General features: G+C 43.1%; 1 protein-coding gene across 2 annotated transcripts in view; it reads left to right on the top strand.

Moving 5' to 3' along the window:
- The window catches only part of antxr2a (ANTXR cell adhesion molecule 2a), a 60610-nt gene that overhangs the window by 10291 nt on the left and 34539 nt on the right, over positions 1-15780 (top strand). For both annotated transcript variants that reach the window (XM_086076958.1, XM_086076959.1), the window contains exons 7-12: positions 813-893; positions 4014-4074; positions 5065-5160; positions 6789-6858; positions 14858-14936; positions 15311-15406. In XM_086076958.1, coding sequence (XP_085933084.1) covers positions 813-893; positions 4014-4074; positions 5065-5160; positions 6789-6858; positions 14858-14936; positions 15311-15406 — 483 coding nt within the window. The remainder of the gene's footprint in view (positions 1-812; positions 894-4013; positions 4075-5064; positions 5161-6788; positions 6859-14857; positions 14937-15310; positions 15407-15780) is intronic.

The following is a 15780-nucleotide window of genomic DNA, read 5'->3' as shown; positions in this document are numbered from 1 at the left end:
TGACCCAACCAACTAACTAACTAACTAACTAACTAAAAGTGTCATATAAGTGTGATTCTATTATTATTATTATTATTATTATTATTATTTTAGCTAATTACTAGTACTGACTGACCAACTGTCTGACCTATCTACTTACTTAACTACCTAGTTACCAAACTCATTTCAACCCATCTAACTATTTACCTCGCTGGTTACTAACGGACCAACTGTCTAACCTACCTACCTACTACCTAACGGACTTACCACCGTCCTGCATACTGACCGACCCTAAAGCGACTTGCATGTCTACGACCCGACGGACAAACTTACCTACTTACTTACCTCCTTCCTTTCTTAATAACCCAGCGACTGACTGCATTCTCAAAGTAACCTTTTCCACCGTACAGGCTTGACTGAGCGAGAATTTGATTGATTTCCTGATTTTCTTTCTGCTGACTGGGCCCAAAGGTCAAATCGGCACATTTGGAACAAATTCTTTTGAAGATGCCCGATCCATTCAGTGGCGGGCGATTTACAAAGTAGCGAACCCTTGCTGGCCACGCCGGGCCAACGCCGGGCCCACCGATGCGGCGTCCTGTGCCCCCCCCCCCCCTCCGTAACCGTGGCAACCATTGCTAACCATCCGGCGCCTGTTAAGTCCCAAACAAAGGCAACATTAGTCTCCCTTTGCGGCACCGTCGAGCGTTTGCCACAGTTGGGCCATCTGCGCCGTCGCCCGCTCGCTCGCTCCAAAGCTCCAAAGCTCAGCTCAGTCCAAAACGGACCGCGCCGTTCTCATCTCAAACCGTTTCTCCCACTTGCGCATGCAGCTCGCCGACATCGCCGACACCAGGGACCAGGTGTTTCCCGTCAAAGATGGCTTCCACGCGCTCAAAGGCATCATCAATTCAGTAAGTGGGGCCTCCTTCTTCTTCTTCTTCTTCTTATTCTTCTTCTTCTTCTCTGTTTTGGTTCTTGTGTTTTATTTCAAAGTCAGAAACGGCTCATTTCCTGTATCTGACTGCACGTTGCTGAAGGAAAAGCCAGAGTGAGACGTCAAACACGCACGCATTTGTTTCTGTAGTGTCTGTGTGTGTGTGTGTTTGAATAGTGTTTGTGACAGCTAATAATTTGTGTGTGTCAAAGTGTTTCAGGAGTGTGTGTGAAAACATTTAAGTGGTGTGCATGTGACTGTCTTAATATCGTCTAAGAGTATTTTGGTAGCGTGTGTGAGCGTTTTTACTACTTTGTGTGAGAACGTTTCAGTTGTGTTTGTATTCGTAAATAGTTTTTAGTTATGTGTGAGTGTTTCGGGAGTTTTTACTGTGAGAGCGTAAGTAACAGTGTTCAGTGTCGTAAATGTGTGAGTGTTTCAATAGTGTGTATGTGTGAGATATTTTGTGTGGGTTTTTTTTGGTCAACATTTTTAGTAGAGTGAACGTGAAATAATTTTAATAATTATCAGGTGAGAGGTTTCGTTTGTGTCAATGAATAATTCAGTAGTGTGTTTGTGAGGGTTTTTACTACTTTATGTGTGAGAACGTTTCAGTTGTGTTTGTATTCGTAAATAGTTTTTAGTTATGTGTGAGAGTTTGTGAGAGTTTTTAGTAGAGTGTGAGAGCCTTCAGTCGTGTCAGAATATTTCAGTAGTGTGTGAGTTTTTTTTTTATATTGTGTGAGACCAATTCAGTGTGAGCAGATATTTCAGTTGTGCGTGAGCAGCAGTAGTTTGTGTAAGCAAATAACTTCTCAATTAGTGTTAGTGTGAGCAAATATTTTTGTGTGAGAGCATTTAAGCAGTGTATGAGAGCAAATCATTTTCCAGCTTGTGTCTAAGCGCGTAACAGAGTGCTATATGAGAGTATTTCAGTCTGTGCAAGTGTTTCAGTGAGCTGAAATTGAGTGTGAATGTGTTTCAGTAGTGTGTGAGAGCATTTCATTAATCAATAGTTTTGTGTGAGTGAATAAGAGGTAGAGAGGGAGAGAGAAAGAATTTTGTGTGGGGTCATTTCAGTGGTGTGTACGTGTGTTTGAGAAATATTTTTCACTCGAGAGTGTGTGAGAGCAATTTGAGGTACAACAAAATACCGGCACAGTTGTATTTGGGGCCGCAATTTGTTGCTCACTCTCACACAAACGCACACGCATATTTGGTTTCCGTGCTGTGTTGAAGGCGAGGCCAGAAGGAACATCTGCTGGAGATGTTGCAGCTGTGTTTAGGCCAGGACTGACGGACAGACGGACGGACGGATTTGCCACGTGTGCAGCGTGGCAAGGCCAAAACGCTTCTTTTGATTTTTGTGAACGCAACCTGAGAGCATTTCTAAACAATTTTTTCGGGGTGAAATTGTGATGCTTTACGGGACTTTGCAATCAGACAAGTAAAAAAAAAAAAAAAAAGTGTCAAATTTAGGGGTGTCAAAATGAGTGCGTTCATTTTGAGTTCATTTCAAGTTCCTTTAACACCACAAATTGTTTTCTACGCGCGATTGAACGCCTCCTCCTTGGGAAGCCTGCACTGTCCAGTGGCAACGCAGCAGACACGCGCACGTCCAAATTGAGTCTTAATAAATGTCATAATAATGCGTACATTTGGGGAGACTGCGGTCAAGTTGTACTTAACAATTGGAAAAATGTGCAGAATTTCACAAGTTGTTAAAGATTCGATAGCTCTTAATATGAAAAGAAAAATGCATGGAGCTGTCACCAACGTCTTACAAATGCAATTATGCCAACTAGTGGCAGAAAAATGACAGATATAAACTTTGCGATGAATCGTGAGTTAACTATTACGATAACGAAGTCATGCGACGAATTACGATACATTTTTTTTAAATTAATTATTATTACACCCCCTCATAAAAACAATATATCTGACAAAATCACAAATTATTATTTAATGATGAAGCTGTCAGATGTCATGATTTGTATTTATTTAGAGTGAGTGAGGTTTTTTTATATTTAAAAATACTTACTTTTAAACGTTAATATTTTTATAAATACATTAATTTGGTTAGTTAAATACATCAAATTTAATTAAGAAGTAGTTTCGGGAAGGGGAGGTTAAAGTGAGAAAGTGAGTGATTTCAGTTTTGGAAGGGAGATTGCTGGCAAGTTTAGGAAAGTCTTATTTAGGAAAGGGATGTTGCTAATATGTTTAGTCTAAAACGGGTGTTGCCTTAGCTTAGATTTGTGTTTTTCTGCTAAGCTAGGAAAAGGGCGCGTTGTTAGCAAGATTTGTGGAAGAGGAACTGCTGGCGTGTTTCGGGAAGTGGCTTGCTGATATATTTAGGGAAGGTGAGGACAGGGCGATTGCTGGTAAATGTATAAAAGGGAAGATTAGTGGTCATATTAGGAAAAGGGGTTTCGAGCACATTTAGGAAAGCAGATATTATTTTGTCGCTGGCATGTTTAGTAAAATGGGTTAGCAACTGATACGTTCAGGAAAGCTAGCTAGCTAGCTGCTAAGCATTCCTGACAAATGCAGTGGGAAGCTTCGACCTGACGGCAAACAAGGCCGACATCTTTTGGTCTTTATCTCCACTCTTGCCAAGGAAGTCATTACCCGCAAATAAACGCCGCACTTCCTTTTTTCTTCCCCCCCCCCTCGAATCGTCTCCTTTTTTTTTTTTTAATGCTTCCATATCCCGCTGTCACATTTATTTGCCACACTTGGCAGTAAATACTTGCCGCTCGTCAGATGGAAGCCGCGAGCAAGCTGTGCTGAAAGGTCCGAGCGAGCTGCTTCTTTTGAACCACGCGCCATTTGCATACTTTGTCCTTTGTTGATTTATGGGATGGCGACAGTGGGACCCTCGCGAGCCTCTTTATATGTTAATGTCGCTTTTTCAATACAAGCGGCGGATGTAATCGCCTGGCATAATTTCCCCATAAAAGCCGGCGCGGACCCTCCCGCGTCGGACCCGAGACGTTTCTCAGGTGTTGCGCCTAAATGTGTTTTCCAAAAGCCCGCGCGGTTCGAGAGCCGAGCGCGAGGGTGATGATTAAGTGACGTTCTTCTCCGCCTGCAGATTTTGAAGAGGTCCTGTACGGAGATCCTCACTGTGGAGCCCTCAAGCGTCTGCGTCAACGGTGAGTGCATTTCAACCCCAGTCACTCGCTAGCGCCCCCTGGATCGTTGGAACCATTTCAGCATGTTAAACTCGACGATTATGACGATTTTTCGGAACGTTCGTTAACCGGTAAAATGGCTAAAAGGTTCAAATGCTGGCAATTCTCGGAAAGGTGGATTTTGCTGGTAAGTTTAGGAAAAGGGGGAGATTGCTGGTGAGTTTAGGAAAAGGGGGAGATTGCTGGTGAGTTTAGGAAAAGGGGGAGAATTCTGGCATGTGTGGGGAAAGGCGGGTTGCTAGTATGTTTGGTGTAAGTGAGATTGTTGGTAAGTTTGGGAAAGGCGGAGTTTGCTGGTATGTTTAGGAAAGGGCAAGTTTTGCTGGTAGGTTCAAGAAAGGGAAGATTTCTGACATGTTTAGGAAAAGGTTCAATACGGGCATGTTCACAGGTCGTTGTAAGAACGTGGATGTTTGTTGGTAAGTTTAGAAAAGGGGGAAAATGCTTTTAAGTGTAGAAAAAGCTACATTTGATGGTACGTTTAGGAAAGTAGAGATTGCTGGTAAGTTTATGAAACTCCTGGAGGCTGGCAAGTTTAGCAGGGATTGGTGGTGGTGTTTAGAAAAAGGAGCAATTGCTGATAAAATGGGTAACTGGTATGTACAGGACAGGAAATATAGGAAAGATGGAGGTAATGAGTTCTTTAAGGAAAGCCGAGTCACAGTTGGAAAATCGGAACAATTCAGCCCATAAAAAATGTATCAATTGGAGTTTTTTTTTTTTTTTTTTTTTTTTTGCATCAGTAATAAAAATCAGCCCCTGACACCCGTTTCGCTGATGGACACGAAATTTGGCGGACGTCTCTGTCGCAACAGGACGGATGAAAAAGTCTCAAGGACCCATACCCGAAATTGAAATTTATTTATCTATTCTCGGACTTGTACTTTGATGGCTTCCAACCAGGAAATGGAGCCAAATGCTGGTCAAATCACTGAACTGTTCCCACTCCAGAGTCGTTTGACATCGTGCTGCGCGGGAATGGCTTTGCGCTGGGCCGCAGCAGCGAGAGCGTGGTGTGCAGCTTCAGCGTGGACCAGCAAACCTTCAGTAAGTGTCCCCAGCGTCTATTGTTTATGTTTGTCGAAATTCCGTTATTGTCTTATGTCCGTGTGTGTGTGTTTGGGGGGGGTCAGCAAAAATCAACCATTTTATTTTTTTTGTAAATTTTGTGTGTGTTTGTCATTATTTTTGTCTGTTATGTGTTAATATGGAAAAGAAATTGGCAAAAATTGTCCGATTATTTCTTTTGCTGATTTAAACAGAAATGGTGTCATATGTTGTAATGTGTTCATGTGGGAGGGTAGGGTTCTAATTTCCTCAATCGATTCGATTTTGATTGCGAAGAGTTGAGTTTAATTCGATTTCAATTTTTCTCGATTCGATTCACTTTAGTTCAATCCCATATCGATTAGTTGCGGAACATCAATTCTTCTTAAATGTCAAGGATATGATAAAAACTCCACAAATATTAAGTTCCAAAATAAACTTTGGGGAGGCAGTAACTGCTCAAATGATTTTAGTTTATTAATGAAAGTAACACATCTTCTAATCAGTTTTATGTTGAGGTTTTATGGATCGATATTGGGCTCGAAAAGGAAAATTGATTGATTATTCGATTTCTTTTTTTTTTTTTAAACCCAGTCCTAAAAAAATCGGATTAAATCAGCTAGCCGATTAATCGGTTGGGCCTAATGCCACAGCATACCAAAAGAACTTAATTTTGAAATTCATCATGGATGAATGAAAACCAAATAAGCCCATGTGATCGAGTACAATATGCAGTGTCTGCAGGTGCATGGCGCTTCTTATTTTGGGCTGCAATCTGTTTCCGCCACGCTTGGCTCATCTTCTCAAACACTCGTTCGGCTCCTTGTGCCAATGCCAACAAGTTATTTTCTGACTCTTGACTGAAATACTTGTACAGCATATTTTCTCTGCTTTTTTTCTTTTTTTCTTTTCTTCTAAAGATTCAACTTGTCGTCAGCAGATGTCCTCGTGCGTGTCCTTTCTCAGTTTCTGACGCCCACTCGGGGGAAGGCCCGCCGTTCCCTCATTTTTTTTTACATTTATTTTTGGCTCCCCGCATGTGTTACTGGTGACCTTTTTGACAGCGGGGACCACATTTTTAAATACGGACGGTGGCGGAGCGGGGACGTGTGGGGCGTCTCGACGGCTCTTGAACACGCGCCGCATATGCCGGGCAGATGCCACCGTCTTGTCCGTCGCCTCGGCAGTCGGCGGGTCAAGCAAACGACCTCGGTGGCCGGAGACTCAAACACGCGCACGCAAAATGGCACAATTAGGGTAGTGTAATGCCTTGGAATGTGGGCAAGGAGAGCAACAACCGATACTTTGCACACACGATGCAGCAACACATACAAACGCAGCATGCAACAATTCTCACATGTTGGGACGGGCAACCACCGATACCAGGTATGAGCATCGGGCTTTATTTCAAGGTGTCGGGTATTCATGGAGGCTGCCGATACCAGCCACCGATATGTATGTCTGTTCTTAATTTTCTGTTTCAAAAGTGCGAGAGGTATCGGTAATTACTCGAAAAGTGAATCGTTATACTGGTATCGGTCTGGAAAAAAAAAAGTGGCATAGAACTTCTTAGTGATATAATCAATTTAATGTGAACAAATGTCTCCATTTATTTCTTCCCCGTCTAGATCACAAGCCGAGCGCCGTGCGTAACGACTACCTGCTCTGTCCTGCGCCCAAGCTCTACTATGTGGGACAGTAAGTACACCGCCATGATGCTCTTGTGCTTATTGACAATTTACAAGGAATCTCTGTTATTTTTGGCATATAAAGTAGACGGGGGAAAAAAAAAAGGATTTCTTTCATTTGCGACACTGGAGATTGTTAGTAATAGTTGGAGATCAAATAACAGCAAAGTTTAGGAATGTAGTCTTTTTTTCCTTTTTTTTTTTTTTAACCCTCCTCCGGTGTTGTTTATTGGCCACAGCATAAAAATGGTTTGTGGGTCTTTGTGGTGATCAGAAAAATTAACCCAAAATCAATCTTTTTGCAGATTTTGAATCCATAATTTTTCAAAAAAAAAATTCAGGCCTTAACCAATTCCCAATGTTCATGGAAAATGCTTATTTAAAAAATTCGATTGAAAAAATATTTTTTAAAAACCCAACAAAAAACAGTCTTATATTGTGGGTCTACGATGGTAAATATTATGGCAAGCCACAACATAAATAGGGAGTGGACATGTTTTTTTGTGGTCTCTGGTGATAATCCCCAAAGTCACCAGAACGCACAGTTGAGTGCAATCCAATCAAACGCGTATGATTGTCAGCAGGAATGACCGATTATCTCTCATATTTATACTTCCAGTTTCGTATTACGCAATAATCCTCTGATCTTGAGGCCATCTGATTCGGCGAGAAATGATTGGATAAAAGGGATTTATAGCAGCCATGTGTTTACAGCACAGGTTACATTTTTTTAATTGGAATATGTTTGTGTTGTATTTTATCGCAAAAAATGTCATTGTCTTATATTGTTCAACAAAATGATGACTTTTTGGTATTTTTCGCGCCGATCGACTTTGCCGTCCAAATCGGGTTAAGCGCGTTGACGTTGCGGGCTATTAAAGTAGCAAACCAACATCTGCCGCGCGTCCGCTTCTCCTGGCTCGCTCACCAAGGATGCCGTAAACCTTTTTTTCCTGGAGCGCTGACATCTGTAAAGCTGCACTTTCCCGCCACGCCGCCGCCCGCCGCTTAATTAACGCTCAGCGGCCCCATTAAGGCGCTAACTAGTTGGGGGGGGCTGACGATAAACACATCTGCTGGTGGGGCTTGAAAATGGTTGGGAGACAGATGCCACCTTTTTTTTTTTTTTTCCTCCTGCATTCTTTTCATTAGCTTGTTAGCACAGCAGATGCTAACCACAAGCATACAACCACATAGCTTTATCCGGGGGTGAATTTCAGAGACAAATGAAGGCGGCCATAGGATCTGTATTTGCACACAAATAACCATGTGATTAACTACATAGCTTTATCCCAAACCAAATTGTTATACAGACAACCACATAACTTTTAACCCGGAGCTAAAGGCTATGTGAAAAACGAAATGGCGTTATCCCAAGCCAAATGGTTATGCAGATGGTGGCATAGCTTTATCCAGAACCCCGTAAAACTATGCAGACATACACATTCACATGTGGATAATTTTGAGCCAAATGCGGGCGTCCGTCCGCATAGTTTTAACTAGAACCGAATGCAGATGTACACATAGCTTTATCCTGATGTACACATAGCTTTTGCCAAAAAGTACGCGCACAGCCTCATGAACTATGCGGACAGTTGCATAGCTTTTTTCATTACCAAAATTGGATGATAGCGTAGTTTGATCCCAGCTAAAATAATTATGTGGAGAATTACATAGTTTCTATAAAGCCCAAAACTATGCGGATTACTGCATAGCTTTATTAAAAGCCAATTCTATACGGATGGCTGCATAGCTTTTTTCAGAGCAAAATGCCATATCTGCATCCCGAACCAAATGACTGTGTATGACCGCATAACTTTACCAAGGCTAAAACAACTATGCGACAATTGCATAGCTTTAAACAGAGCCAAATTGCTAACAAATGCAAAGCTTTAGGTTGAGCCAAATGCCATGTGGACAAAGACATGGCTTTACTATGCGGCCAAGCTAACCAGTCTGGGAGCTGTGGTGTAACCACACGAGCTGGCTCACGGTTATCTTTTCAGAAAGTTAAGCTTGCCAGATGCCAACCTTTCTCTCTCCCTTTTTTTTTTTTTTAAGCTAAATAATTCAGCGCTCACAATCCCGGCAGTGTCAACGTCCTGCTTGCCGCCCGTGCCGGCACCGCCGCCCATCTGTCGCCCATCGGCGTCAGCGGTGCCTGTAAAGTCCAACTTCAGTCATGTGAAGGAACATGCCATTTTCTCCCGCCCTTTTTCCCCGCATTCCCGGGGCGTCACTTTGGACCCGCCCTCTGCCCCAACAGTTGGCGGCCCCGCCTCCAAACCTCCCGTCTGGGGACCACGGAGCGCCCCGTTGGGAGGGAGGGGCCCCCCCGCTCTCGTGTCCTCACTCGGCGTTTTCACGATGGGGGCAGAGAGTAAAAGATAACAGAGGGGCGCCCTTGACACCTAGCGGATACAATGCTAACGCTAACGCTAAAGCTCGTCAATGATTTAGAATGCCGGCTTTGGGCGAGGGATGGACAGCTGCTCCCATCTGCTACGTGAAGACATTTTCCGTTCATGTGTGCTCTCCTTTGTTGTCATTCCGAGCATCTGCGCTGTGCAACTTCGACTCGTTCTCGCTAGCATTAAACGGCAGGAGCACTTAGCTAGTTTTAGCCATCCGCATAGTTGCTTTTTCTGGATAAAGTTATGCGATTGTTTCCATAGTCATTTGGGTCTGTATAAAGCTATGCGGCCGTGCTCGTTGGGCACTTAATACAGTAAAGCTATGCAGCTGTCTGTATAGTGTTTGATCTCTGTGGACGACGTGTATAATATGGATAAAGTCAGAGTCAAAGGACTACGGACGACCACATGGCTTAATGATTATGCGGACATTAACCACATAGACTTTTTCCAGCACTAAATAACTATGCAAACAGCTGCATGGTTTTATCCGAAGCCAAATGTGGATAACTAGTTAGCTCTAGGCACAGGCAAAGGACTATTTGGACCACTGCATAGCTATATCCTTAGCAATAACTATACAATAACTAACCAAACGACAATGCGGTTGATCACGTAGTTTTAATCCGGAGCCATCTTAAGCAAATAACCGCATGGCTTTATCCCTGTCATGAGGAGGCACGTGAGTGGTTGAGGGAGGATGGACCCAAATGCAGGAAAACAGGAATCAAGTGCAATGCGTGGTATTTTATTAACCATAGCAGACAGACAGAAAGGTGAGCAGACAACCATGACTGGACGTGACGTGACGTGACTGGACAGGTCAGCATGACTGGATGTGACGCGAGTAGACTGGTTCGTTGCCATGACTGGACGTGACTCGAGTAGACTGGTCGCCGTGACTGGACGTGGCGCGAGTGGACTGGTCGCCGTGACTGGACGCGGTGAGAGTGGACTGGTCGCCGTGACTGGACGCGGTGCGAGTTTACTGGTCGCCGTGACTGGACGCGGTGCGAGTGGACTGGTCGCCGTGACTGGACGCAGTGCGAGTGGACTGGTCGCCGTGACTGGACGTGGCACAAGTTGACTGGTCGCCGTGACTGGACGTGGCGCGAGTTGACTGGCCGCTGTGACTGGACGTGGCGCGAGTGGACTGGTCACTGTGACTGGACGTGGCGCGAGTAGACTGGTCGCCGTGACTGGACGTTACACGAATGGACTGGTCGCCGTGACTGGACGTGGCGCGAATGGACTGGTCGCCGTGACTGGACGTGGCGCGAGTAGACTGGTCGCCGTGACTGGACGTGGCGCGAGTGGACTGGTCGCCGAGACAGGCCGAGACTCGAGTAGACTGGTCACCGTGACAGGACGGGACGCGAGTAGACTGGTCACCATGACTGGAACGGAGTGTGACGTGACAGGACCTGATTTGCCTTGACTTGCTGTGGCGTGACTTGGCTGGGACAAGGACGACTTGGCTTTGACAAAGACGACTGGGCTGTGACGAAGACTTGACGCACAAACTTAACATCGGAAATGCACCCACACCGAGTGGACAAACACAACAGACTAAATACACCAACACTAATGAGACACACCTGAGGAAAGGAAGACACACACAAGTGGACGTGGTTAGACATAACGAGACAAGGGAAGAAACCAGGAACACAAGACAAAAAACACCAACCTCGGACAAAAACAACAAGAACACCCATGACAAACAAAAACATGACAATCCCACAAACTGTAGTCGTAACTTTATGCCGCATAGCTTTGTCCAGATCTAATGGCCTTGTGTTTGTTGCGTTCCAAGTCGTTTTTGTTGTCGTGGTTTTTTTAAACATTTGAAGCAGAGGCACTCCAAGTGTGGCGCATGTTAGACACTCGTGAACGCCGTACCATCTGTCAGGAGTCCAAAGCGCACGTCCGTCAATCGGGAACATTCTGGAAGTTCTCCCAGCTGTCAGCAGAAGTCTCTGCCGAGTGACGCCTGCCGACGGCTCCCGCATATGCTCCGCCGTCAATTATTCAGCCTCCTCCATTTTCCCGTCTTTACGGGAAACTTTGAAAGCCATTAGCGCGTTCCCGATCCCTCGTCGCCGTGCCCAGATGGACGCCATCGGCGAGGTTCAGCGTCTTCTGCGGCGTCCCGATCGTCTCCTGTCGTCTTCTTGACGGATCCCTCGACGGGCCGACTGGGCCGACATCGCTCAAAAACACAACCTTGCGGCTGTCGTCTTCGTTGGGCCACGCTCAATTATTGACACGGTTCAGAAATAGTCTCTCAATTTAAATGTGCTTTATGTCACATTCGGAAATGCGACACCGATGTAAGAAAACACAAAAACAACAACAACAACTCGATTTTAACTCTGACAGCGGTAATGTGCGGGGATTTGCATCACTGAAACCCAAAGAGTCTGCATTAAAGCGCATTGTAATTGAAAGTGTTTCCATTAAAGCTAGCTCGAAACTGTAGTATACCAAAATTGGAAAGAGTCCGTATTAAACCACACTATAGAGAAAGCTCGCCAAAATTCAAAGGAGTCCTCATTAAAATTGAAACAGTCCACATTAAGGCTCTCAGAAATCAAGAGTATGAATTCCCTTAAATTGAAAGGACCAGGGCATTAAAGGACCTGGAAGTCTAAACAATACATTAAAGTTTAAAGAAACAGAAATAGCCTACATTATAGCTCACCGGAATAGTAAGAGTCCACAATAAAGCGCCCCGAAATCGGAATGAAATTAAAAAGACTTGACTTGAAAATGTACTTAAATTATAACAATCCACATTAAAGCTGACAAAATCACAAGTGTGTTAAAGCTCACCCACAAGTAAAAGTAAAGATTTAGATCACACAAATCGAAAGAGCCTGCATTTAAGTTCACTGAAAACCCAAAAAGATCACACACCTCAAAATCTGCGTTGAAGCTCACATTAATTGAAAAAAGGGTTTGCTTTAAGCCTCACTGAACAAAAAAATCCAAATAGTTCACATTGAAACCGACTGAAATCGAAACAGTCTACGTTAAAGCTCATGGAAATTGAAAGAGTCTTAATCAAAGCTCACAGAAATTGGATTGAGACCTCACTGAATAAAGCTCGGCAAAATTCTGGAGAGTCTGCATTAAAAATGGACTTGAACCAGGACAGTCCATATTAAAGCTCACCGAAATCTGAATTTGAAAACAGTTTGGATTAAAGCTCACCGAAATTGGGAAAAAAACTTTGCATTCAAGATGACCGAAATTAAAGCAGCCTGTATTAAAGCTAACACAACTCCAGACAGTGTTTGGTTCTTATTCCACAATTTATTTTTAATATATATTTTTTGCAAACCAGTAAATGTGAAAATGAATTAAAAAATAATGATTGTATTGTTGTTGTTTTTCCAAACACGCACGCGACATGAGCATGTTCAAGTATTCAAAAATGATGACGCTTGGATTTCTTACAGCCTGTGCTGCATCTCCTAAAGTTGCAAGAAAAATAGGATTGCAGGTGATGCTTGCGTTTAGGATTTCCAGCTGTGACGGGAGGAGGTGGGATTTAGTGTTGAGGGGGGGGGGGGGGGTGGCGGGGTTGTTCATCAGTGTTTCTCGCATGGGAGCCCTCCTGCCTGATTAATAACCTGCCCGCCATTATCACCCATTCAACTTAAATTGGCTAAATGAGCTTCTGCTGTCACGTCCAACACGGAGCGCTCCGATTTGCTTTGCATGCCACAAAGGGACGCTCACCTCCGACACTCTTTTGGATGATTTACCCGTATGTCCTCAAATGTACTATGATATATTTTTCTTCAATCTACTGGTCAGTTTGACATGCAGCGGAACAGGACAATTAAATAACAATCAAATGTGTTATGAATAACTCTTTTTTTATTTATTTTATTTTTATTTTTTTTATTTTTTTTTAAGAGCTCAGTATTGTTCATTCGGAAATGTCATCATCATTGCTCTTTTATTTTTTATTTTATTTTATTTATTTTTTTTATATTTTTTTTGTGTGTGTGTGTGTGTGGGTGAGTATGTGTATGTGCGTGCGTGCGTGCGTGCGTGTATTTGTTAGCTTTTATCCTAAAATGCTCATATATTTTTTTCAATGTTATTTCAGGATTTTTTATACTTCAAAATAGGTTGACCTGCCTTGGCTGCCATATGTCATGTATACAGTTTTTATTTATTTATAAAAAAACATTTATCAAAATTCCTAAACTTAAATAATTTTTGGCTCACCATATTTAATATGCCACGTATGTTATTGTTATACATAAAGCTAGATGGCGTACACAGTTTTTTTTTTCTTCAAAATTTTAAAATGTATTCAATATTTTTAAACGTTAAAACAGGCCATTTTGTCGGGCATCGGTCTTCATATGATATGCATTGCATACATGCCGTTTACATATGTTAAAAATAAGAATGCATCTAAAAAAATATGCTGAATAAAAAATGGGCTGAAAAAAATAAAAAATAAATCCTATCATTACGTTATAATTTATTTGAGTAATTAAGCTGTCTTCACTGGTATAAAATCATTGCAAATGTTTTAACATGTTAAATATTTTTAATGTCGTAAATATGGACAGTGATGATGCTGAACCAACCTTTTTAACCTCATTGAGGCATTTGGCATTTATTTTGCTTATCTGTGTCACTTCATTTGCATAGCCAAGTGCGTGAAAAAAGCCAGATGTTCACGTGGTGCGGTAGCAAGCCTTCTTCTTTAGCTGGGCGGGGGGGGCGTGCGGCGTAATGGCCCGCAATTAAAACCCTAATGATGAACGGCACCGCAATTTCCATATGTCTATTACGGCCCGTCCAATTACCGCCGCCTTAATGAGAATTCCGGATAGCTCGGAAACGCCTCAAATCCTCCGCCTGACAAAAAAAAAAGAAGCCGGGCGGAAGAAGCCGAAGGAAAAAGAAGGCGCGCTGTCGGACGGCGAGGCCCCGGCCCGCCTGGCGTGCGGAATACTAACAAGGAGAGGTCTCTTTGCTTTTGGATTTGGCCCGAGGCGGCCAATCCTCTCGTGGATCCCAACAGATGAGCGAGCAGACCATGTGTCCATTACGCCCCCCCCACCCCATAAATATTCCGCTGCCTTCTTGGCACCTCACACCTTATTTACCCGCTAAATATTTAAGCATCGCGCGGCATCCTGACTTCACAACCCCCCCCCCCCCCCCCCTTGCCTTCGCTTCCCAATGCACTCTGGTGTTTTTTTTATTTTTATTGGCTCAACTTGTTGATGCCTCCCCTCTGCCTCTCAATAATTCCTGTAAAATTAACCTTAGGAGGGTAAACCCGATTCTCGATTTGACATAAAATGCAAAATATCTGCCAATCAGATCCTTGTAAAGTCTATTTTTTTATTCTATCAGCTAAAAGATGATTTTTTTTTTTAAATATTTGATATATTTAAAAAAGTGTCAAATAACTAATAGCACCTAAAAGGAACAAATACACCTTAAATTATCAGTCATTTTCTTCATATATTTGTCATTTTTTCATTGTAAGGTGGTGCTGAAAAAAGTGTTGTTTTTTTCCCTCCCCTCCCAAGTTTGGAATAATTTGTGTGTTCCCAGGACCATGGACGTGCTTATCAGCTTGAACAACGGCAAGTCGTTCATCACCAGCGCGTACACCATCACCGCCTCCACTTGTGTGAGTCAGTTCATTTAATCATCACACAACAGTTTAACACAAATTTAAGAAGAAATGGATGATCATTTTGGAATAAATTATCAACAAAAACAAAAAAAAAAAAAAGTCAATTTTGCCAAATTATGTCAAATTGAGGGTTAATTGGATAACAGAATAAATGTGCTATTACCCTGTTTAAGGTCACTTGCCAAACTTTATGCTGACTTAAAACCACCCGTTGCCCCCTGGTGGTTGGCTGACCAATGGTTGTGAAGTCCTCTATTAGATATGCAGCAGAGCCTGCGTTCAAATGTAAACACGGGTTAATGTAATCATAACTGGCAAAATCTGGATCATGATTTCTATCTGCAAATGGACTGTGCCATGTTTTACAGGCCAACGGTCTGGTGGTGGCCATCGTGTTTCTGGTGCTGTTGGCTCTGGTGGCCCTGGCCCTCATGTGGTGGTTCTGGCCTCTCTGCTGCACTGTGGTGAGTCAAAAAAAACAAAAACAAAAAAAACTCATTACGTACTGGTGGCGTGAAAGGGGCTAAGGGCACTTTCATCCTGCAATCACATCAATCTCGTTTGGAATAATACCTCCAAAGGTGGAAAATTGTTGGGATGGCGTTAATATAAAGCATCAACGTTGGAAAAAAAATGTAGAAAATGTCGGCGGGTGGCGTGAAAAGGGGCTTTTTTTGCTGGGTCACATTCATTCCGCTATTTCCGTCTTGAAGCCTTTTACACAGAGTAGCGATAACTGGGAAGGAGAGGTAAGTGTGAGGTGTTAAATAATACTGTGTACCGTTTGACACCGAGACAGGTCGGGAAAAATATTTAGACTTCTAGGCTGATTAATCGG

This window comes from Leptonotus elevatus, chromosome 5, assembly GCF_054856555.1.
Source record: "Leptonotus elevatus isolate MCC_2025b chromosome 5, RoL_Lele_1.0, whole genome shotgun sequence".
Taxonomy (NCBI): domain Eukaryota; kingdom Metazoa; phylum Chordata; class Actinopteri; order Syngnathiformes; family Syngnathidae; genus Leptonotus; species Leptonotus elevatus.
Note: the sequence above shows the minus strand (reverse complement) of the source record. Positions and strands in the feature narration are given on the sequence as shown.